The following is a 23,206-nucleotide window of genomic DNA, read 5'->3' as shown; positions in this document are numbered from 1 at the left end:
TGGAACAGAATGAAAAAAGGGGAGAAAAAAGAAAACACTACAATAAGTCCTCACTTAACATCCTAAGTAGGTTCTGTGACTTTAAACAAAATGATATATAATGAAACCATTTCACCATGGGCTAATTACACTTCTGTGGGGTTCAAAAGACCATGTTTAAATGCGTATGGGATGAAGAGACTTCCTGAATGTATCTAGATGCAACCCAGTGATATTAACAAAGAAGGACAGAAGCACTGTCTTACGCTCTAGTAGGATGATTTCCTGAGTGGAACAGAATGGAAAAAGGGGAGAAAAAAAAACCACTACAGTAAGTCCTCACTTAACATCATAAGTAGGTTCTGTGACTTTAAACAAAATGACATATAATGAAACCATTTCACCATGAGCTAATTGATATAAACAAGAGTTCAATTCCTAAGGCATCTCATCAATGTTATAACAGCAAAACAATGTTATTCGAGGATCTACTGTATGAGGTTTCTGTATTGCTTTGTTTTGATCTCCCAAGAGTCTTAAACAAGAACATTTTAAGTTTGCAATATTTTCAAAATATCCACCACACATAATTTTCTGGAAGAAATTTGAGCACTTGGAGAATTACATCAACTTTGTCATTCATTGAATATTGTGTAGTAGAGAGGGTCAATAATACTATACACATAGCATGTGACAGACTGGTACAAAACCAGACTCATGGTCTTACTCCCACTATATTGTATTCCTCTCACATGTAAATTGCATTCTCCAATCTTTCAGTCATCATTATACAAACTCGAGTACTTTTGGACAGTTCTTTTAGTTGCCAAATCAAATTAAATTTACAATAGCAAGAAAACTCCCACTGACACCAATTCAAATCTACTAACATATGGATTTGACATCTACTTTATGCCGTGCCCTCTACTTCTTGCTTGTTTTGGAAATAGCATCCTAACTGATCTTCCTACCTCAAGTTTCTACATTGTTGAGTCATTATAAGTATTCTTTCAAGATTAACACTTGTAACGATTACTTATATGCTCTCAATATTACCTTGGGCATTTTGCCTGACTTCTCTTGGCTTAAGATTCCTCATTCATAAAATGATGGTAATAATACTTATCTTGCATGCTTATTGTGACTATTGAATGAGTTAATGTATTTAAAGAAATTGCAATTTTTAAAAATGTCTAGTACATAAAAAGTACTCAATAAATGTGATAGTGGGGAGATTATTAGTAGCACAAGTATAAATAGTTGCAACATATGACTCCTACCACCCCAGAGTAAAGTCTAAAATCATTAGCCTATACTCAGTAACTTCTATGAGGATGCCCTGAGATATTTCCAACATTTCCTGTTTCTTACCTCTTCATACATCTTAGCTCACTGCCAAATGCTACCTTCTGAGGTCTCCTGAACCTATTCTTCTTCACTTTCGGCTAGCTTAAGCAAAAGGGGGAATTTATTGGAGAGCCACTCAGGTACTTAGGGGATCCGTGGAAAAGATAAACAGCTGGGGCTCAGGAATAGTAGAAATCTGGGCAGCTTGGGGGACCTCACCAATAAAATGCTATCATAACCTAACTCACTTGCCAGCCCACAGGTTTTGTGTCTCTGTTCAAAATTTACAATGACCAGCTAAGAGAATGTGATTGGCCCAGTTGGATGTCAGCCCTGCAATGAATGGATTGTCCCTGGGAAGTTAGACAGCTATTTACTGAGGTAATCTCCAGATATGGGAGCATCACTGAGCCAGCTGACACCCAATAGAATATCCTGCACCCATATTGGTACCCTTGTCCATACTGTCCTCTCCCTTTTCTCCTGATAACCTACCCATTTGACAAAGCCCAACGCTCATTTTTTTTTAGAAATCCTTTTCAATTTTTCTCCCTGCAGCACCCCAACTAAAATGGTTATTTTATCCTCTGTACTTGCTTATGCCCCTATCTTAGCACATATCATGTTCTGCTTTTATGTTTGTACTAGCGGCCCAGTGCATGAAATTCTTGCACGGGTAGGGTCCCTAGGCCTAGCCAGTGATCAGGGCCAATCATGGCCTTCCGGGTGCCAGCCGGGCCCTTCCTTCATTCTATGCCCCTCCCCCTCAACCCCCGGGGTGGTCAGTGCACATCATAAGCCAGTGATCAGGGCCAATCATGGCCTTCCGGGTGCCAATGCCCCTCTCCCCCAACCCCCGGGGTGGTCAGTGCACATCATAGCGAGTGATCAGTCTGGTAGAACTCCACGGGGACAATTTGCATATTAGGCTTTTATATAGAGAGATTATAGTTACACGTGCATGTGTCTCACTTCCCTCTACTTAGCGGAGAGTTCCTGTAGAGCAAAGCCTGTTGTTGTTACATTCTTCTCCCACACTTTAGCTGGCACAGTGCCTTACAAATGCATAGGAGGCACTTGATGCAAGCTACAGTGGACTAGAAGCCAAGCAGACTTTAAATTGGGTTCTCACATCTTCACTTATTAGCATCATAACTGGGAACAAGTTACTCACCCAGGGACTCTTAGCTTCTCCATCTGTAGAAATAGGAAAACCATTGCTAGTTTAGATTGCAAGGACCAAATGAGTTAATCACCCAGCTCTGTCTGGAACATAATGGGCACTTAAAACATGTTGGTTCCCTTCTCTATAATAAAAGTCAGACTTTATTTCTCTATAAGAGCAAACAGCTTGAGAGCAGATCTGGTCATTTCCAGGTAACAATTCTCCTAGGTTAAATATTAGATAATCCAGCCTCATGAATAATCATAAACTTCATACTTGTTCGCATTCTCTTTAAACTCATACTTTTAACATTTAAGGTTAAATCATTGTTCGGAAATTTACTTTTTATTGGAGAATAACAAATTTGACTAATCATGTTCAAAGAAGTAACAGAAAAAGGCATGCTAGAGGAGATTTTTGAACTCATAAAATTTCACATGCAATAAGAGTTAAAGTAATATCTTTAAGACTTATGATCCCAATTATAGAAATTACACCAAAGACATTTCACTGGTGTTTTACTAAAGCTCTCCCTGTTTTCTAAAGGAGTTTTAAACCCAAATAATTTAGATTATTTTTAATGGAAAAAAGAAAAGCTACAAGTGGGAGCCAACGATGAAACCCAGATGTGAAGCTGTGGTATATAATTCAAGACACATCTGGCTGCTCATTGACCATTCTGATAGTGGTGGTGTTGATGTTTATAGAGTTGCCTTTTTACATGCGACATAGTTAAACTTCAGCTGGACAGTCTGGAGACTTCTGTGTTTATCTAGATGTTAGTGTCTTTGAATGGGCCTTTGATTTAGCCACTGAGGAGTATTTTCTGATAAAGAGTGATTACGTCCAATGATGACTGCATACATGTATTATAGGCTTGTACTTCCTCTGCATCAACCAGCAAGTTGTCGCTCTGTGTAGTTTTCTTAAATTGAGGGAGTTTAAAGAATGAATAAAGCCACGGGAAAGACTTAGGTTTAATTATTATAGATAGAAAAACGTTGCTGTTCAAATTTATGATAATCTATTTTTAAATATATACACAGCATAGTGAAATATAGGGGGGAAATTAAATGATCTCTGAGCAAAGGGTGATAGGATCTGTTATAATCCTAATATAATTGCATATGTAATGATACAATTTTTAATGTGGCCGCCTTATGGAAATCCCAGGTAGGAGTGGCCTTTTCATGAAATGTTGTATCTCCCATGAGATCCACTCCTCAGTTTGTTTAGTAATACACAGCACAGAGATATCATAGTGTGAGTAGGTATTTCTATTCACTGTGGAGTCCTGATGGTTTTACTGGTTGTGTTTCCTGCACTTATGCATTTAATTGTTGGAATTATTTTATAACAAGGGATTAAATATAAAGTCTTTCCACTTAGCACAGTTACTAAAATTTTTAAAAAGCATCTGTAATTCAGTAGGTTTTGGCACAAGTTTAGCATGTGGTGGGAGTTACTAGGCCCTAGACTCAGAGGTCAATAAAAACTAGTCTCTACATTCAGAGTGCTTCAAGCCTTGTAAGAAACAGAAGTGGGGGAAAACCATAATACAATTTGACAAGTGCATTAATGGGAGAGGACACACACATAATGTTCAAGGAGACAATGAGAGGTAAGGGAGGTGGTACATGGTTAGTTAGGATTGTCTGGAGGACTAGATGCCTGCATTGAGTCTTAAACAGTGAGTTAATGATGTCTACCACACAGAAGAGGCATTCCAATGAGAACAGCAGACTCATAGGTACAGAGGCCATACCTGTGACCCTCAGAACTAGCCCAGTGAGGCTGGGTCATGGAATGTGGGAGGGCAAAAGGAGGGAGAATTGTAAGAGATTAAACAGAGGAGTTAGAAAATGACAGAAGGATCCTATATGACCTGCATTTTATCTTCAAAGTAATAATGAGCCATTAAAGTATTTTAAACAGAGGAGTGCCTTAGCAGATGTCTGTTGTAAAGTCATGTTGACAAAGTAGGTGAGGGTGGGGCCTGGAGAGCCTGGAGTCAGGGAGCCATTTAGGAAGCTGTTGCCTTCATTCAGATAAGAAATTAGTTTAGGAGGCTCTCACCTTAAGGATGGGAAGAAAACATGCATTTGAAAGGTATTGAGGAAGTAGTGAAATAGTACATGGGGTTGAGAAAGAGGAAGCAATAAAAATGAATGTGGAGTGTCCAGGCTGGACAACTAGGCACCAAAAGAGGGAACATTGAAAGAGCAGTAGGTTTTATGGAAGGCAATGAGCTCATTTGTCTATGGTTACATCTGATGTGTCTGTGGGCGGCCCTGAGAAATCCCCAGTAGGCAGTCAGATATAAGGATCTGCAGCTAGGAGAGAAATCAAGCCGAAAGGTATAGATTTGAACACTGTCAGCATATTAATGCTTGTTAAAACTATTGGAGTAGATGAGGTCGCCCAGAGAAAATGTGTATACAGAGACAAAGGAAAAATAGGGCATAAAACAGCTTCCTTGGAACATAGATAGCAGATGGAGAACCTGTAGGAACTAAGAATAGTGGGCAGGAAGAAAATCAGGAGAGAAATATATAATGGAATCCAACACAGGAGAAAGGAGGGATTAGCCCACATGTCAGCTAATACAGAAAGATCCAGCAATGTGTGCAGTTTGGTAGTTATTGGCGACTATGACAAGCTCATGTGGAATGATGGCGGCAGAAACCAGATTGCAATAGGTTGAGGCATGAAGTTGGTATTAAGTATGCCACAGTTTAAAAAGCAAATGACATTTAAAGTATGTAGTATAGCATGTGTCTGTAGAAATTAAGAAAGTTTTCTTTGTGTTGTCATCTTGGCCTAATTCATTCTTGTGACCTCTTCCACTCAGTACCCCGAGCTGATGGTCGCTTCCTACAACAACAATGAAGATGCTCCCCATGAACCAGATGGAGTGGCCTTGGTTTGGAACATGAAGTTCAAGAAAACCACACCAGAGTACGTCTTCCACTGTCAGGTAGGAGTCAGCACAGTAAAAATAACTTACATCTCCTACTAGACCAAATATAGTTCCTGCTGCCTTGCATCCGTCTTATGTGGAGAGGAAGAACTGAGTTTAAAAATGGAATTGTTGACAGTTTTGGAAAATTTCCCCACAGTAACCTAATGTTTGGGGAAAGTGGCAACCCTCTCCAAACAGTTAGGAAGCCTGGTTGGGGACTGTGTGTCATTTTCTTTCTATTTAAAACTGCCCCCATAGAGATGAGTTTATAAAGACCTCACACTTATGAAGAAATCCTGGTGTACCACTTCCTCTGCTCAGCAGCAGCATATGCTTGCCCACCCACGTGGACATCCGCAGAACACTACCATTTCAAGCTCCCTTCTCTCTCCGAAATGCAGTTCAATGGGATTTTGCCAATTTTAAGTTGAGGGGCGCCATCTTGCTTGCAAGATAATAATATTTTTGTAGCCGGTTTAAGGGAATACCCATCATGAATCTTTCCTGACTTGTTGAGAAATATAGATGTTGTTTCCAGTTTGCAAGTGCAGAGATCATTTCAAATAGTTTTGGGTAGTTTATTCCTTATGTCTGCTGATACATTTGTCTTCTCATCCATTCAACATAATACAGGCTGAAATTACGCTACACTTGTGAACATTCAGCTTTGCTCCGTTGCCATGACTCTGCTTAAATAATAGGCCTCAGTAGTGGCCCATGCACCAACCCCTTTATTAATGCTCATATCCTGTGATTATGCACAGGAAAATGCAAAACAAACGTTCCAGCTCAAAGTTTCAGTTCCTCAAATATTACAATTCAGACGTACTGAGTGACAGTTTAATCTAAATACAAATTCATTAATTGAAAGGATGGGTAAACCTATTGATATTTGGAAGTTTAGTGCCAATTTCTATCTAAGAGCTGAGTATCTTTTTGAACTGAAATATGTTTAGACTTTAGAATATTATCAGATATGATTTGGGGAATGGGAGCTGCTGGAATGAAAGGCCCAGCCCAACCTGATTGAGTAGCCTCTGACCCAGGCCATGTTTTTCTAATTTGCTATCTTAAAACAACAAGAATTCTAGGTCTGCATAGTAAATAGTCTTTTTTCCCCCTGAACCTTTGAAATAAGAACAGTTTTTCCTTTCTTTGTTTTTTTTTATAAGATTATCAAATTTGTCAGTGTGATATGCTCTTTTGGTAAACATAGAAGCACAAAATCTTAATTTTGCTCAATTTTAAGAAGTTTGTTGAATTACCAGGAAAATACTAAAAGGCTTATGGGGTAAGCAGAAGCACATTTTTAAAAAATCAGTGCCATTTAAATTATTTTGATATTATATAAAGCATATCTTGAATATTAAAAAAAGAAGTAATAATATATCGTTTTAGTCGATGTACATGCTGTTTATCAAAATTTATATTAACTGACTCTCGGTAGCCTGTGACGAAAACAGTTTGATAATATGGTTAACATTCACAACATTGCATAGTAAACAGGCCAGCAGGAGCACAATAATGCTGAGTTAAGAACTATTTTCAAAGGTCTTTGGAATTAACTGGAATTTTAAAATTACCTGTCTTATTGCACAATTGTAATACCAATATTGATTGAAAAGAGCATCTTCTTTGTCCTCTTGTGGTAGCTTTGGAATTATTTACTAAAGCTCTCACTAACATGCATTTAACTTTATTTTTAGTTTTTCCATTAAATGATCAAATGTATGTATTTTAGAAGAAAATACACTCTTGATTTCAAAAACAACAACAAAAAACAAAGTCAGAAGTACTCTGAATATCCTAACAAAATATGCTGACTAAAATATCTCTGTGTCCCCCAAATTCCTAATACTATGTCCATTTCATCTGGTGACCAGAAGCAGATGGGGCTCTCAACTCTACTTAGTATTCTTAATAGAAGAAACATGAGAATTCTAATACTTTTAAACTTTGAGTTGATCCAGTGACATGTGCAAGAGACCATGAGGACTCTGAGAGTCTAGGTACCAAATAAAAGCTAATCAATCTAACCCATATTTAAAAATACTGAAAATCATGATTGTGCTACTCAGACATGAACAACCCTTATTACTCATGAAAAATACATTTAGAAAATCTTATGAAACCCTAAATTGCTGAATACCACTATAGTACCTTGCTTCTGTGATTAAATTCTCTTAAACTGATCTAACTGCAGGGAGCAGAATGTATCACCAGCTTTGGGAAAGTGAAAAGGGAAAAAGTTTTGGTCCCTCTAAGGGAGGAAGTGTATACAACCTAAGTAATTCAGAAGCCCTTCTAGGGACCCCTGGTGGTTTGAATATGCAGTTATAGTTGGAAACCAATGGCATGTAGAGGGGAGAAGAAAGGGGATGACAAGGTGACAAAAGTGGTTGGCTTCTTTATTTAAGAGGGAGTTCTTGCCCCACAATTCCCTTCTGCTCTTTGACCCAAACTAGAGTGGCAATTCTTGCCTTTATTACTCTGATGATAATCTCCTACTGAATCCTATTTGAGAAATTTCCTAACCAACTCCCCTGTTCCTTCCCACCTTGTCCCCCTTGCCCCTCCACACACACACACACACACACACACACACACACACACGCACTCTTACATTTCCTATAGCTCATTCATTGCTGGGATCTGCTCTGGGGGTGGATGGTCAGAAGACCCAGAGCTGTTTTTCCAAGACCACATTCAACATGACATAGGGACAATGGGCACTGGAGAGTTGGTGAGTACCATTTCTTTTGAAATAGTGACACACCTTGCTATCACTGATACCCATGAAGTTAAGATAAAAGCCAGTAAATATCAATGGTTATCAGAAGAAAACAAAGTGCAATAATAAGCCAGTAAATATCAATGGTTATCAGAAGAAAACAAAGTACAAGTATGCCTGAGCTGATGGGAGACCAAACAAGGTATAACTTAAGCAGTCAGGAAAGTTATAGATAAATTAATGGATGAAAGTTAGATGGAAGGAAAAGAATAATAAGGGGAATAAAAGGGCAGTTTGGTAACCATGCACTGATCTCTAATAACTAAATGAGTATAACTACATTTGTCTGTATTTTACATTTTGCTAGCACTTCTCCCTTCGTGATCTCATTGATTCTTACAACCAGTACAGCAGAAAAGATTATTCTTCTTCCCCAGTTGAGAGACTTTGCACTGTAAGGGCTCCCAGCTAGTGAGCCGTAGAACCAGGCCTGCACTCACCGATGGGGCAGCATGGGCCATGATAGCAAAGCATGGACCATGATGTGCAGTTCATTCAAAGTGTATCTCTGGCAGCCTGCCACTTATAAGATGATGGTTAGACATGGTCCAAAAGGTGGCTACTGCAAAGAGAAGGTAGACCTCAAGAGGTTGATCAGCAGCCACTGGGAGAGGCCTCACATCATGTGCGGGCAACTCTGGATTGGCTCGGTCCTTGGTAGCCCAGCAACCTGGCATCGCTGGCCTGGTGCAAAGCATCAACTACACCCTGGGCCTAGAATAGTCAGGCAGCAGAACTTACACATACCTGGGACCTCAGGGCACTCTCCTTCCTGTCCTTCAAGACTCCTGGGTATGAAAGACTCAAAGGGGCACTTGGCCACTCAGGACCCCTTCGGCTGTGATTGGACTGGGGAGGGACATGACGGTGAGCCAGCCAGTGGGGCTGCCAGCAGTGGGGGCTTTTGAAAAGAAAACAATTTTAATGAATATATATATATATATCTTAAAAAATTAAAGCTGCCAGTCTAGAAATAAAATCAGCAAATTGGAGACCTTGACTGCCAAGCACTTCTCAGTTACCAGATGCATTTCTTATTAACTGATGAATGGTAACAACTTCTCCCAAACCTGAAGGGGAACTTGGAGAGCCCACAGAGTTAGAATACATATGAGAAAAACCTAACCCCCACTCACTGACCTATCAGTTTTCTTCTGTATCCTTTCTGATCTCTGGTAAAGCTTACATACAACACCTGGGCTCCTTTCGACACTGTCTCACGGAAATCAGGTGGCCTGTGCTTCCACATTGTCCTGAGATGTGGCAATAATTTCATGTAGACAGTTCGCTTGGTAGGAAAGAGGACTATGAACAGGGAGAAGCAATTCAGTAGGAGATTATCATCAGGAAGGTGCCTGGTGGTGATTGCACTTTTATCATTTTAAAAATCCTCACCTGAGGATATTTTTCCATGGATTTTTAGAGAGAATGGAAGAGGGGGAAAGACAGAGAGAGAGAAATATCAATATGAGAGAAACACATCCATTGGTTGCCTCCTGCACAAGTCCTGACCAGGGCCCGGGCCAAGGAGGAGCCTGCAACTGAGGTACATGCCCTTGACCAAAATCGAACCCGGGACCTTCGGTCCATAGGCTGACGCTCTATTCACTGAGCCAAACTGGCTAGGGCTACTTTTATCATTTTTGAATAATCACATTAGCTGTCCATTTCTTGATCTCTGTACATTCTTCATATTTTTCAAAAGTGTATAATTGGCCGGTTTTGCTCACTGAATACAGCGTCCGCCCGTGGACTGAAGGATCTTGGGTTTGATTCCCAATCAAGAGCACATATCTTGGTTGCAGGCTCGATCCCTGCAACCAATCAATGTTTCTCTCTCACACTGATATTTCTCTCTCTGTGTCTCTCCCCGTCCCTTCCACTATCTCTAAAAATCAATACAAAAATATCCTTGGGTGAGGATTAACAACAACAACAAAAAAACAACTATATAATTACAAACAAATCTTTTGGCTCAAAAAAGTATCACTTGAGGACTAGAAAGCAAATGCATAAGAAACAGACATTAGTTCAATATTCTTTAGCAGAGACTGACAGGCTTTTTGCCTAATCATGAAAAGATTACAGTACGATGGCTCATTTCTTTGTTTAGAATAGCAAAGCCAAATACCTTCCACTTCCACGGGCAGTTTTCGTGTCTTTTACTAAACTGAATATTTAGTGTGGGCTCTGGTCCTGCATTTTCTATTTTCACTTCAGTGAGAGCTGTCCATACTTGGAAAATATCCGTGGACTCTGCGTAGAAATCAGCCACGGGCCTCACCGCACGCTCTGGCAGTTCTCCTGCCGTCTTCTGTAGTGGCTTCCACACACTGTCATTAGATTATGCATCCTGACCACCCTGCCTTGCTCACCCTGGTGTGGTCTTTCTCTTTTAAACAGAATGAATAGAATCAGAAATATATATCTTAGAATTATCTGCATTGAGGTAAGTGGAAAAGTTATATTTAGAGGCTTGGCTTGGTCAGAGGTTTTTATTTTTACTTTTATTTTTTCCTGGTCTGGTTTCTTTGTTCTTAGCATTCCCTTTTTAAGGATTATCTGACATTGACCTGAAACTGAACATGACCTGAAACCCTCCCCATTTCGGGAGAAAGCAGAATGTGAAGTGGGGTGATATCAACTAAGCTCATTTGTGCCAGTGTTTACAGTCCTCAGTTGACCTTCTCCCTATGTGTGGCTCCACGTCTCATCAAGGGTTTGTAAAGGTTAGAGAGGAGGCTGCACCTCCTCACAGCTTTAGCCACCCAGAGTTTGGTTCTTCGTGAGGTTCCCGCTGACCTTGAAGAGAGCCCTCTACTCCTCCACCCCCCACCCCCATGAGGAGTGACAGTGACGCAGGAGGGAAGTGATGGTGGTCAGGAGAAGGGACAGAAAGTCAGGCCTTGCAGCTCCACTCCTCGCTGACCACACTGCCGAGTGACCTCGGGGAGTTGTGACTTTTGTTGCTCCTTTCTCTGAGGGAATCGTGAAGTTTATTTCAATAAACTTGATTTTCCTCCCATCAATTTTGTCCTTCCCCCAGCCCAGATTGTGCTCCATAATCCAAATCAACAAAACAGCTACTGAAACAATGATATAAATGAATTTAAATGCTTTTTCCAATGTATATTATGACCAGAGCAGTGTTAGACTGTAACTTAAGGATTTTTATTATTATTATTTTAATTAAAGGGAGGATAATTTTCTTATGGCCTGATTAAAAAAAACACACACACACACAAAAAACAGGATTTTTATTATTATTATTTTAATTAAAGGGAGGATAATTTTCTTATGGCCTGATAAAAAAAAACAAACACAAAAAAACAGAATAGGAATTTTCTAACCTTTTTTCTTGGATGTGGCAAGGAGTGGTTACTCAGTAGAAGTCAAAAAAGAGAAAGGGATGAATGACTAGAACATTCTTTGACAACTAGCGCTACATATTCACCATGTGTCCCTGGGATGACAAAAGGAGGCACAATTAGGTGCTCAGTAACTGGAAACAAAGTCCATGGACAGGAACATTCTGACTAATATAAGTAAGACCCAAATGGTTTTCAAATGTATCTACCGCAGAAGTGAGAAACCCAGAAGGGGAAACCTCAACCATTGTCATGTAGATTGTGATACACATCTCCAAGTATACAATTAAGGAAAATTAAAGAATGCAGAAGACCTAAAGGTAAAATTAAGCTCGGACATAAAAGATGCAAATTATATGGATGCGCGGAGAGGAGCAGGGCTCAGCAGTGCTATTTGTGCCGTTAGGAAAAGGCATGCGGGAGCTTAAGCGTCTGTGCTGAAATGAAATGCAGACGTTCGGAAACACTTCTTTTATGCCAATTGAGCCTGACTGGTCCAACGACTGAGGCATGAGTGAGACACTGATTCTTATTAAATCAAACAGCAGGAACTTCTTTTTCTGTGTTTGGCCCAGGAAGCTGGAAGCAGAGAAACGGCCTTGCCAGCTTTCATTCTTTATCTGCCCTCTTTCTGGAATTTTCTCCAAAAAGCAACAAAAGAAGAAGCAGAATTGATCATTGGGATTTATCTAGGAAAATTAGAATTATCAGCAGGATTAGAGCCAACAGACTGTATCATAAATGATTCCTTATCTGAAGATAGCAAAGTAGTAGACCCTGTACTTTACAAGTGACTGAGTAAGCCAGTTGAGAGGGATGCTATGAGAATATACCTTTGAACAAATTGTTTTCAAATTGTTTTCTTTGTCTTGCCATGTCATATTGCAAAAAGCTTAATAGTATTGCAAAAACTATCTATGACTAAGCATTTTTCTGCCCTATTAATGTGCACATATATTGGAGATGTAGGACCCCAACGTTGAAGTTTTATTCAGTTCCCTAAATGCCCTTCCCTTCCCATGCCCTGTGCTAAAACTACCTGAACTGGGCTTTCTCTGGTTGTACTTTACCAGGGAATTGCCACAGAAATTATTGTGCTGAGCAGTGAGAGCCAGATGGCAATATGAGAAGTTTTCTGGCCTGTCACTCCCCTGGTCCTCACCACCCTGCCACCCGCCACACATCGTGCTCTAAGGCAAATTGGTGTTCTCAGGGGCCTGTGCTGAATGGTGATGGAGTTCTAGTTGCTTCTTAGGATTATTGTGAGGATAAAAGAGATAATATCGGTGTGTTAGTCTGCTCAGACTGCTGTAACAAAATATCATAGAATGGGTGGCTTAAAGCACAGAATAATTTTCCCACAGTTCTGGAAACTGGTAAGTCCAAGTTCAAGGTGCCAGCCATTTTCCTGTCTTGGAGACAACTGCCTTCTAGCTATTTTCTCAAGTGGCAGAAGTAGACAGCAAGCTTTTCTGGTGTCTAATACCATCACGAGAACCCAATCTCCAAATACCTTATATTGGGAGTTAGGGCCTCAGCACACACATTTTAGTGGAACATAACTCAGTGCATATAATAGGTGAACATGCTTTGAAAAGATGAAGTATTCTCTTTACATTTGATTGTTTCACTATTATTGCATGGAAGTCCCTTAGGAGGAAGCTTAAACCATGACATACATTTTTTCTTGCTTGAATATTTCCTAAAGAAGTTTCACCTAAATTAGATTAATTCATTCACTCATTCATTCAACAGATATTTATGGGGTACCCACCATGGCCAGGTCCTCAGAATAAGCAATTGGCTGGAGCTGAGAAGAGAACTCTCTCCACAAGAACTCCTCAGTTTTTCCCAGTCCCCACCAGGCCCTATTTCCTATCACCTGGCCAACCCTTCTCACCTTAGTCAAGTCCCTACATATGCTTTTCATATACAAATGTCAAGTGAACAGGGAACCTGAAGCAATTCCTAGTTTTCTCATCCCAATCATTTAAATATTTCATTCATAACTAAATGATGGTGATAAATTTACTGTGTGCTGGGAGGCAGTTAAGCACATTGGGGTTATGGGTGAGTACTATGGTCATACAGCCTGGGGTTATAATTTGGGTCCCACCACTTGGAAGCTCTGTGACCTTGGTCAAGTCATACGTGAGAGTAAAATAAATAAATACATATGAAGCTTTTATTTATTTATTTTGTTAATCCTCGCCCGATGATATTTTTCCATTGATTTTTAGGGAGAGTGGAAGAGAGAGGGAAAGACAGAGAGAAACATCAATGTGTCACATAGATTGGTTGCCTCCTGCACGAGCCCTGACCAGGGCTCAGGCTAGGGAGGAGCCTGCAACCAAGGTACATGCCCTTGACCAGAATCAAACCTGGGTCCACAGGCTGACACTCTATCCACTGAACCAAACTGGCTAGGGCAAAGCTTTTAGTGTCAGGAACAGAGTAAGTAACCAATGAATGTCAGCTACACTTATTTAATACTAGAGGCCCAGTGCATGAATTCGTGCATGGATGGGGTCCTTCAGCCTGGCAATCAGGGCTGATCAGGACCATCTCGCTCAATCCCAATCAAGCCGATTGGGGCCAGCCAGGGGGAGGGACCATGGGAGGTTGGCTGGCTGTGGGAGTGCACTGACCACCAGGTGGCAGCTCCTGCATTGAGCATCTGCTTCCTGGTGGTCAGTGCGCATCATAGCGACCAGGCGTTTGGTCAACCGGTCATCAGTTGCTTAGGCTTTTATACATATAGATGCCAAAATGAAATTCAAAAGATGTAACAATCTATATAGCCCTGTCCCAATAGCATGGATGAAGGCCCCCAATGTGTCAGGAATTAACCTTTAGTTGCTGAGTGTAAAAGGGGGGAGGACCCAGGGTGCCCAGGCAGCAGGGGAGCCCTGGGAGGACCTGGAGGAGAGCATTTAACCAACAAGGACAAAATGATCTCAGATGCCAAAATGAAATTCAAAAGATGTAACAATCTATATAGCCCTGTCCCAATAGCATGGATGAAGGCCCCCAATGTGTCAGGAATTAACCTTTAGTTGCTGAGTGTAAAAGGGGGGAGGACCCAGGGTGCCCAGGCAGCAGGGGAGCCCTGGGAGGACCTGGAGGAGAGCATTTAACCAACAAGGACAAAATGAAATGATCTCAACATCTTAGTCCCTGGTGATGTTGTACTAGTGAGCATGGCATATGTATCATCCCTGCTACTCTGCTTCCACCCTGTGCTAGGTACATATGCATTTGCTTCCAAGGCTTAATTACTCAATAATTGTCTTGGGCAGAGGCCTCATATAGGAGCCTTCTGGTTTCTACATAGCTAATAAGACTGCACTGAATGAAGCCTATATAGACTTGCTGGCCATTTGCCATGCTGAACTCACTCTGTGGACCCTGGAGCAAGAGAAAGGAAGATGGGCTGACAAATGTTCTACTTTCATCTAAGACCAGATTAGCATCTTTGCTAGGAGCAGCCCTTCCTAAAGACATGGGAGCCAGGCCCTCTAAGTGGGGCTTCCATTCTCTGCACTATCAGATTGCACTTTTCCTTTATCCTACAACATTTTAATATGGGCAGAAGCAGGTTTTTAAATATACTGGTGGTCTAAGTAGAAAGTTTTAGAAGGGCAACCCTATCCTCAGAGATGTGAGCATAGAGGATCCCATATCAGGGAAGGAAGCAGGGAATAGCAAGGGGTGGGCTGTGGTGTGCCCAGGCCGTTAGCATCCACCCAGAGTGTTTTAGGCTGCCACCACCTCTGAGGGGCTGCCTCTGCATTGCTTTGGCACCATTATATTCTAAGCACAGACCCACTTCTGGACTTCAGGCCATCTACTTCTAAAAAAAATAAATAAACCTTTTTATTCCTCTCTACAAACTTGACCAAAACTTTTTGGGGTGTGTGTGTGTGTGTGTGTGTGTGTGTGTAATTTGCCTAATACTGTTGAATGAAAAGGGTTGTTTGAACATACCGTGTTATTAATAAATACAGGGACATTAATATTCCCCAATAGTCACATTATTATTTTAATTCACCTCAGACAGTGGCTTTCAGCAAAAATCTATTCTTTCCATTTTTGTGATTGATTTTTGAAATTCTTAATTAAAAAAGCTTGAAAATTATTAGCAGATAGAATTTTTGCAAGTAGAATTATCATCCTTACTTCTGGGGAAGTTTTAACTTTTGTTATAACAAGTAGTATACACTGCTTTTATCATGCTTAGATTTGATTATAATTTTTAAATGGTATGTTTATTTGGTAGAAAAAGAATTAAATGAGACATTGCTTAAGTGAAAGATTTAGTCCATATTTATTTGTATTCTCATAAATGTACTGAGTATGTATCTTACATGCTATAAATCATTGTTGCTGTAATCATTTAAAAAAATATCTACACTTTCTCTTGTGGTGGTTCTCTAAAGCTGATTTCTTTTGATTTGTTTAAAAAGTATTTCCAGCCCCTACATACAATAACGTGTGTTATTTCACAGTGCTTTTTAATTGCCTTATGTTCAGTAGTTAAAATTAAATTTATTTTTATATGCAACACAAACCTTTACTTCTTTAAAATAAATTTGTTATAAATATGGTCTTCTGAAAAGAGAAAGGGACATGAGCAAAAATTATACACAAGTACCCACACTCATATAAATGCACACACACACCCAAGACTCTAAAATCCTAGTCAAAAGCTATATTTCATGAAAGAGAATTATAGTAATGTTGATGGTTTGCCAAAACCTCAAGCAGTGACAAAATCCACAGAGTGTCCTGAAAGGGATGCCTTTGCAAAACCGTGCCTCTCCAGATGGTTTAGATTAGAGATGTTTAAAAACACATGGCGGCATTAGTTTGGTTTAGAACTCATAGTTAATTCAGTAGATAAAATAATGCAAATTTGAAACCCTAGCCCGTGTATCAGAAAAATCATCAAATCTTATGATTGCTCTTAGGGGAGGTTGGTATGTGATGTGTTGATTTTTAAATGATCTAATTGAAATAATAAAATTAAGCAAGAAAGAGGTAAAAAAAAAAGATTGAAAATACAAGACTATAAGTAAAAACTTTCTTCCCTGCAGAAGATTTATTCCTTTAAGCTGTCAGATCCAATCAATTTGTATGGGATTCGACAGCCAATTGTCATTTCCTGAGATAAACTATGTAAAGAGGTTGTGTTACAGAGACGGCATGAAAAAAATGGAAGAAATCGCTCCAGAGCACGATGCGGAGAGAGGCCAAAATGTCCTCAAAGCCCCCAAAGTGTTGCCAGAATCCCCTCACCTTCCCAAGAACAGCAGATAAGCAGCTTACGCACAAGTTTTCCCTTTGGCTTATTCTGCACTTGGTCCACATTTTAGTAAATTAGTTTGTCTTATATGTGGTTTTTAACCTTGGTGGGGGCTCTGTGTGAACAGCGATGTCGCACACTGTGGTCTCTGGCTCGAGATGTATAAGAGTGACCCCAGGGCCCTGAAAGGCTCCATCACTAAAAGCCTGGCTCCCCCACCCCCTTTTTTTATGCCTAAAATCAAAAGTATCCCACCCTCGGATCCCACAGCAGGGCAGCCGGCAAACAGCTCCTGGAAAAGAGCTTCTGTATGGGAACAGCATTGGTTTAATGATGTAGTTTACCGTGTGTGCTACCTGCAGCACAAATAAAAGCATTCAGCTATGTTAAAATTGCCACTAGAAGAATGTTCATCTGAGGGTTCTGAGCCTTTCAGAAAACAGGGGACAAAGATTCTACAAAAATAGAATCAGAAGGTTTCCAACAATAGTTGATGGGCTCAAAGGGCTTGACTCTCAAAGGTGGCACAGTATTTAGTTCCCCCAGAAAGAGGGAGCATTTTGAACATTTTCTAAGCATAAAAACTAGAAACAGTGGCTTTTAATGTCCGGAAAGAGCTCCACAATCAAAGTGAATGTGCTCCTTTAACAGCAAAGTGCACACACAACACATACACACAGACACACACACACAAAAATAGGGGGTAGACGGAAGTGCACAGAATTTCTTTGGACTCCTGGAGATTTCCATTATAAAATTAATTTAATTTTGTTTTAGCAACGGAGACATTGTATTAGCCAATCTGAACTACTGACCCATAGTTCGGAATCCATACCCATTTAATATTTGTAACCAGAGAATATATTTTTGTTTTTTTCTTTTCATCATTTCTTAAGTAAATGGAAATGTAAACCCCAGCTTATGTCAAACTCCTATTTTAAGATAGTTTAATCGTGTTCTACCATATGGAGAATGAAGGGAGATTTTTTTTAATTTTTTTTTTTGTATGTGTGTGCTTGTTTCTCATATATGACGTAATACTTTTTTCATGAGAGTATTAATATATAGAATTGTAGAATCTCAGAGTTCAGAGAAACTTTTGTGGTTCTCTGCACCGACTTATTCAAACTCTGAATTCTTTTGAATGGTCCGTCTTCCCTGCCAAGTCACCATCCATCTTGCTTGAACACCGCTCATGCTGCGGTCCCAGGGCTAACCACCCCCCTCTGGCTCGTGCTGGAGAGTTTCTTAGGGAGCTTGCATTCTGTCCTAGAGGATTGCTCATCAAGAACAGAAGCAAAGACAGGTCGGAATGCAAAGGGACCGATTCTGGGAGCAGGGCATCTGGGTGAGCATGAGCACACAAATACAGCACCGCCTGTCCTCCCCCACCACCTTCCTCGTGTGTCTCGCCATCTTTGTCCCCAACCTGGCTTCCTTTAACATCATTTTATCAAAGGCATAAAAACATTGTGTCAACCCTACTGCCATGGAAATTGTTTAAAAGACTTCAATTTGGGGGGAAGATGCTCAGGGAAAGCGAAGATCTCCCTGTGCTCTGCCCATCATCCCCGGCCCCCACAGCCAGGCTTCTGACCATGTTCTCTCTGTGTTTCATGCCATGTCCTTCAATGCACTTAGTAAAATGGTGAAGACTTGCTAAATTTTGGAACTGAAATTTCCCCTCTATATATTGAAAGCTACTGAGACAGGCTTAACACAAACCTCCTGCCTGCAGAACATTACGGTATGTTCTCTCCTTTGTAAGAGGGACATTTGAGCCAAGTTCTGGAACACATCACACATTCAGACGACAGGAAGAAAGAGGGCCAGTTCTTAAATCATCCGTGGCTCGCTAAAGGAGATAACTAAATGAATCTTTTTTTTGAAAAGTAAATAATTGCACTCTCCACACTATCCTTTGTATAAATAGAAATTTATTTTCATATATCAGGACCGCTGATATGATATCCGTTGATTTGGGACGTTGTTACTGCAGTGAAAATATATCAATGCTAAGAGTGTGTGATAACCTGAACTAGTAATCAAACATCAAGGGCCCGATTGCTTAAATGAAGAGTTAGGAATGTTTTATTATTTGTATATTATAGTCCATAGGCATACATTTATAAAATGCTTGGGGGACTTAGAAAGTATTTCCCAACACCATTCATTTAGTTAGCCAAGTACTATTTTTTATAGACAGTATAAAGGGAAACCAGTTACCCTTTATAAATCTGTAACAATTTCATAGGTAGTGCTTATGTTCTAGGAATAATATCAAAATACAGGGGAAAAGAGCCTCTTGAGCTTCTCAGACCCATATTATTTCAATACCAAATTTAAAAAATTTCCCTCAAAACACTTATGGATGTTTTAATGTTGTCTATAGCATGGATTCTTATCTTGAGGGACCCACGACTGTAGAATCTTGCCTATAAGTAGAATGAATTCGGCCCATAAATATATTATATTACTGTTCTGAACCTCAAAACACCTCTAAAGTAAGGAAGGGTTTAAATGAGCAAATAAATCATATATTTCTACTTTATATAGTTTCTGCTTTTAATAAGTATAGTTGACTAGCTCATATCAATAATGTTTGGGTACATAATTCTAGGACAGCCGAGGACTGCAAAATACATTACATTGGGAAGAATGAAAGTATAGAATATAGGGCAAGGCTTTCATTTTTACCTGCAGAACACAATCTGCCATACCCTCATGTCGATGGCAGGTTAGCCCAAAGAAAAACATTCTAACGTTAGGCACAGCGTGTTTTTAAAGTGACCAATGAATGGACTTTTTACTGCGCAGTTCACACATATCACGGTAAGAAAGATGATGGGTTGGAAAACAGGCAGTATCCATTAAAATGAAGTTTGCTCTTTATGCCAAGATCTATATTAGAATTTATATATGCCCAGAGCCTGATAATTTGGAGACTGAATTCTATTCTCTCTGGCTCTGAGCCAGAGGGGCCACGATCCATTTCCCTAGTTCAGCTAGTTCAGTTACCACCTGTGTTCCAACAGCGAAGTCAGACCCAGAGGAAAGGAAGCTCGCTGGGCCACTTAGATCCCTATCCACTCAGGCTGCTGTATTTATTATTCCACTAGGGAATGCTCTGCCCTTGAAGGCTGATCCGCTGAGGGTGGGATCACAGGCAGCAGGTATGCCATGAACAACAAACCCATATTCTTAACATATGTTTAATTTGAGTAACTCTCCTCCTTTAAAATACCTCTTGATTTTAAATCCACATCCTGATTTGCCCACTCTTGTTACCATTTTCTGCTGCCTGTTCTGAATTAATCCTTTGAGGTGGTCATTCCCCGGAAAGAAAAAAGGAAAATGAGAAGAGAGATGCAAAGTTGGGAATGAGAATGAAAGAGAATGGGAGAGAGCAGAGGGAAGGGGGTCATTAAGCAGAGTCTGTTTTCACGTGTCAGGTTTGCTTTGAGCTGGGAAAGACGGGAGAGGTAGAGGAAGAAGAGAAATGCACGGGAAAGACACTCGAAAGGTTATCCCTTAATATCCCTGCTGAAGAATGGAAATCATTTTTTGCAATAGAGCTCAATTTACAAAGATTATTTTGATTCTCCGTCATACTTCATCTCAAAGAATTGATGTAATCTAAAAAGCGGTTAAAATTATTAAAATAGTTTCCCTGGTAGAAAATGAAATGATTTTTACTCTCTTAGGCAGTGTTTAAACTGAGATAATTGGAATTATATTTTATATAGTGATTATGTCACTTCGATGTCTAAACAGTCTTTGTAGAAGTGATAATCCCTGATTCTGTTTTTTCATCAACACAAAACTGACTAAAGGTTAGAAAGATTAGCCACCAATTGCTGTTATTTGTAAAACCTACAGAGAAAGCTTATTTTCTTGAGGAATTCTGAGTTAAAGGACATTCTCTACCTTAGAACTATTAACCCTTTAGGATGCTTTCTACATCTTTCTTAGGTAGGTTTTTAACTTAGAGAATCGTGAAACTGCTTCAAATACTTGATTTAAAATATATTTAAAAGTGAAATAGCAATATTTTATGCTATTATATATGTTCTAAAATAGCAAAATATGTTGCTTGATGTCATAAAATTTGTTTTTCCTATTTTTATCTTTGTATGAAATCCATTGATCAAATCCAGGTTTTCCTAGATCACACATGACTAGTTAAATGAGATCTTGTTAACAATATAAACCATATTTCTGTAGTTGTCACCTCATCTGCAATTTAGGATTTCTGAGCTCTTCAAATTCCCCCCACTTTTTTCCTGGGAGCTGCCAAAGAAGGCTGCAAGGGGTTCCGAGGACCACCGGTGATGCTAACGGCAGCTTGTTGGACTCTAGCACCCAAGCCCCATTGCCTTTCCCACCCGGCACCCCGGGGCTGGCCGTCACTCACCTCCAGAGTGACCTTCACAACCATGCGCTGGCCTCCACGGCTGCAGTGCCATCATTGCTGATCGTGCCCCAGCACCCTGCCCAGCCCAGCGACTGGTAGAACTGAAGCCAGTCAGGTCAGGGAATGTTCATGGAGAAGGAGACAGAATGATTCTCTCCCCTAAGTGTATATTCTTTGTCCCGAGGAAGGCTAAGTAATGCAAGCTGGTGTGCCACTGTCTCCAAAGTTTATGATACGTATAGTCTTTGTATTTTCTCAGTAGCACCCTAATGCAAGCAGACCTGTCCCACTAGTTAGCTATTCAAGACTGTCCAAATTGTGAACACTGCTTAGGCTCAAACCTGGCTACTGTTTAATTTTATTGCATGCTTGAAATGTGGTGATCTGGAGCAGACTGCATTTTATCCAGAGCAGTTCAGCAGATATTTGTTGTGTCTAGCACCGTGCTAGGTGGCAAGGCCTCAAGATGGTGTGTACATGATGAAGATGAATTTATTCCTCCTCTCCAAACTCAAAAGCAAGAATGTGTGATCTGCGGTAGGTTGCAAGCTACAAAACTCAGATAATTCGTGCATAGTTTACCCACTGTGGTGTCATCAGGCTTAGGACTTAGTATAAAAGTTGAAAATGGAGTGGAGATAGGGATAGTTAGCTTAGTTTGTGGAAAAGGCCTTTGAAAGGCTGAGCTAGTCTGCATTTAGAGGGAGGCGACCTCACATGAAGAATACCTACCTCCTACCTCAAGATCCTGCAAATGGTTTAGGGATGGTTGGTGAACCACAGGTATTCCTAAGGCTGGTTCCTATTAGACAGGGAAAACTAGAAGCCTTGCTTTTCCTCATCTTTGCTGTGGAATGAAACCAATAAAGTCAGTTAGTATTTAGACAAGCGAGTGCTGCTCATCTGGGAGGGAATGTTCCTGGGGTGGGAATGACCAGTAGAGGCCACTGAAGGGCTTTTGAGGGCAGAGGGAGAGTTCAAATAATGCAAGAATCAATGGCAACTCTGTTAACATCATTTAAATCTACCTAAATCAAAATCATAAGGAAAACCTACCTTTGCATATGTATTTCCGTCATTCCACAAATAAAATGTGTAGTTCAAAATCTGGCACAGTGGCTGTCTACACAAGACTGAATTCTATAGAAGAAAAATACCTAAGAGAAGTTTGTATTGCCAGATGCTTGGCATCATGTAGTCAAAACATTTTGAATGTGTTTTAAAATAGTCTTCCAGATGTGTGACCACTTGTAGCTAGCTAGAGCCCTTGTCTGCGTTTGGAAGGGAGTGGGGTGAAAAACAGGTATACAGGAAAATGAAACTCTTATTGCCTTCCTGGTCTGATTGCCTTGGGAAAAAGTAGTTTAATTAAAAAAAATTTTTTTTTTATGCCTTTCAATCAATTTCTTCAACTTTGCCTTTGACTGGCAAATATAGACACAGAACTTTCCACAGCACCTTCTATTTGCCATATGAAAGACATTATTGCCATCAAGTTATGACGTTTTCTGACTCCAGAAGTAGTTATTTGGAAATCAACTTTATTTGTCCTGCTTCTTGATATTAAATATTATCAACTCTCTCTCTCTCTCTCTCTCTCTCTCTCTCTCTCTATATATATATATATATATATATATATATATATCCTATCTAATAATAGACAAACATGGTAATTGACCGTACCTTCGCTATGCCTCCCATAGGCTAATCAGCGAGATATGCAAATTAACTGCCAACAAAGATGGCGGTTAATTTGCATATGTTGGCACAAAGCGGCGGAGGGAAGACTGAAGGCGGCTCTGGCCGGAGCAGCAAAGGCTTGAAGGCGGCTCCAGCCAGAGCGAAGGCCTGGGTCCCGGGTGCCAGAGGAAAACC

At 40.2% G+C, this 23,206-nt stretch overlaps 1 protein-coding gene across 4 annotated transcripts in view; it reads left to right on the top strand.

Moving 5' to 3' along the window:
• DYNC1I1 (dynein, cytoplasmic 1, intermediate chain 1) overlaps positions 1-23,206 on the top strand; it is a 248,208-nt gene that overhangs the window by 135,636 nt on the left and 89,366 nt on the right. For all 4 annotated transcript variants that reach the window (XM_005876054.2, XM_005876057.2, XM_005876053.2 and 1 more), the window contains one exon: positions 5,343-5,468. In XM_005876054.2, coding sequence (XP_005876116.1) covers positions 5,343-5,468 — 126 coding nt within the window. The remainder of the gene's footprint in view (positions 1-5,342; positions 5,469-23,206) is intronic.

This window comes from Myotis brandtii, unplaced genomic scaffold (assembly GCF_000412655.1).
Source record: "Myotis brandtii unplaced genomic scaffold, ASM41265v1 scaffold48, whole genome shotgun sequence".
NCBI classification, from domain to species: domain Eukaryota; kingdom Metazoa; phylum Chordata; class Mammalia; order Chiroptera; family Vespertilionidae; genus Myotis; species Myotis brandtii.
Note: the sequence above shows the minus strand (reverse complement) of the source record. Positions and strands in the feature narration are given on the sequence as shown.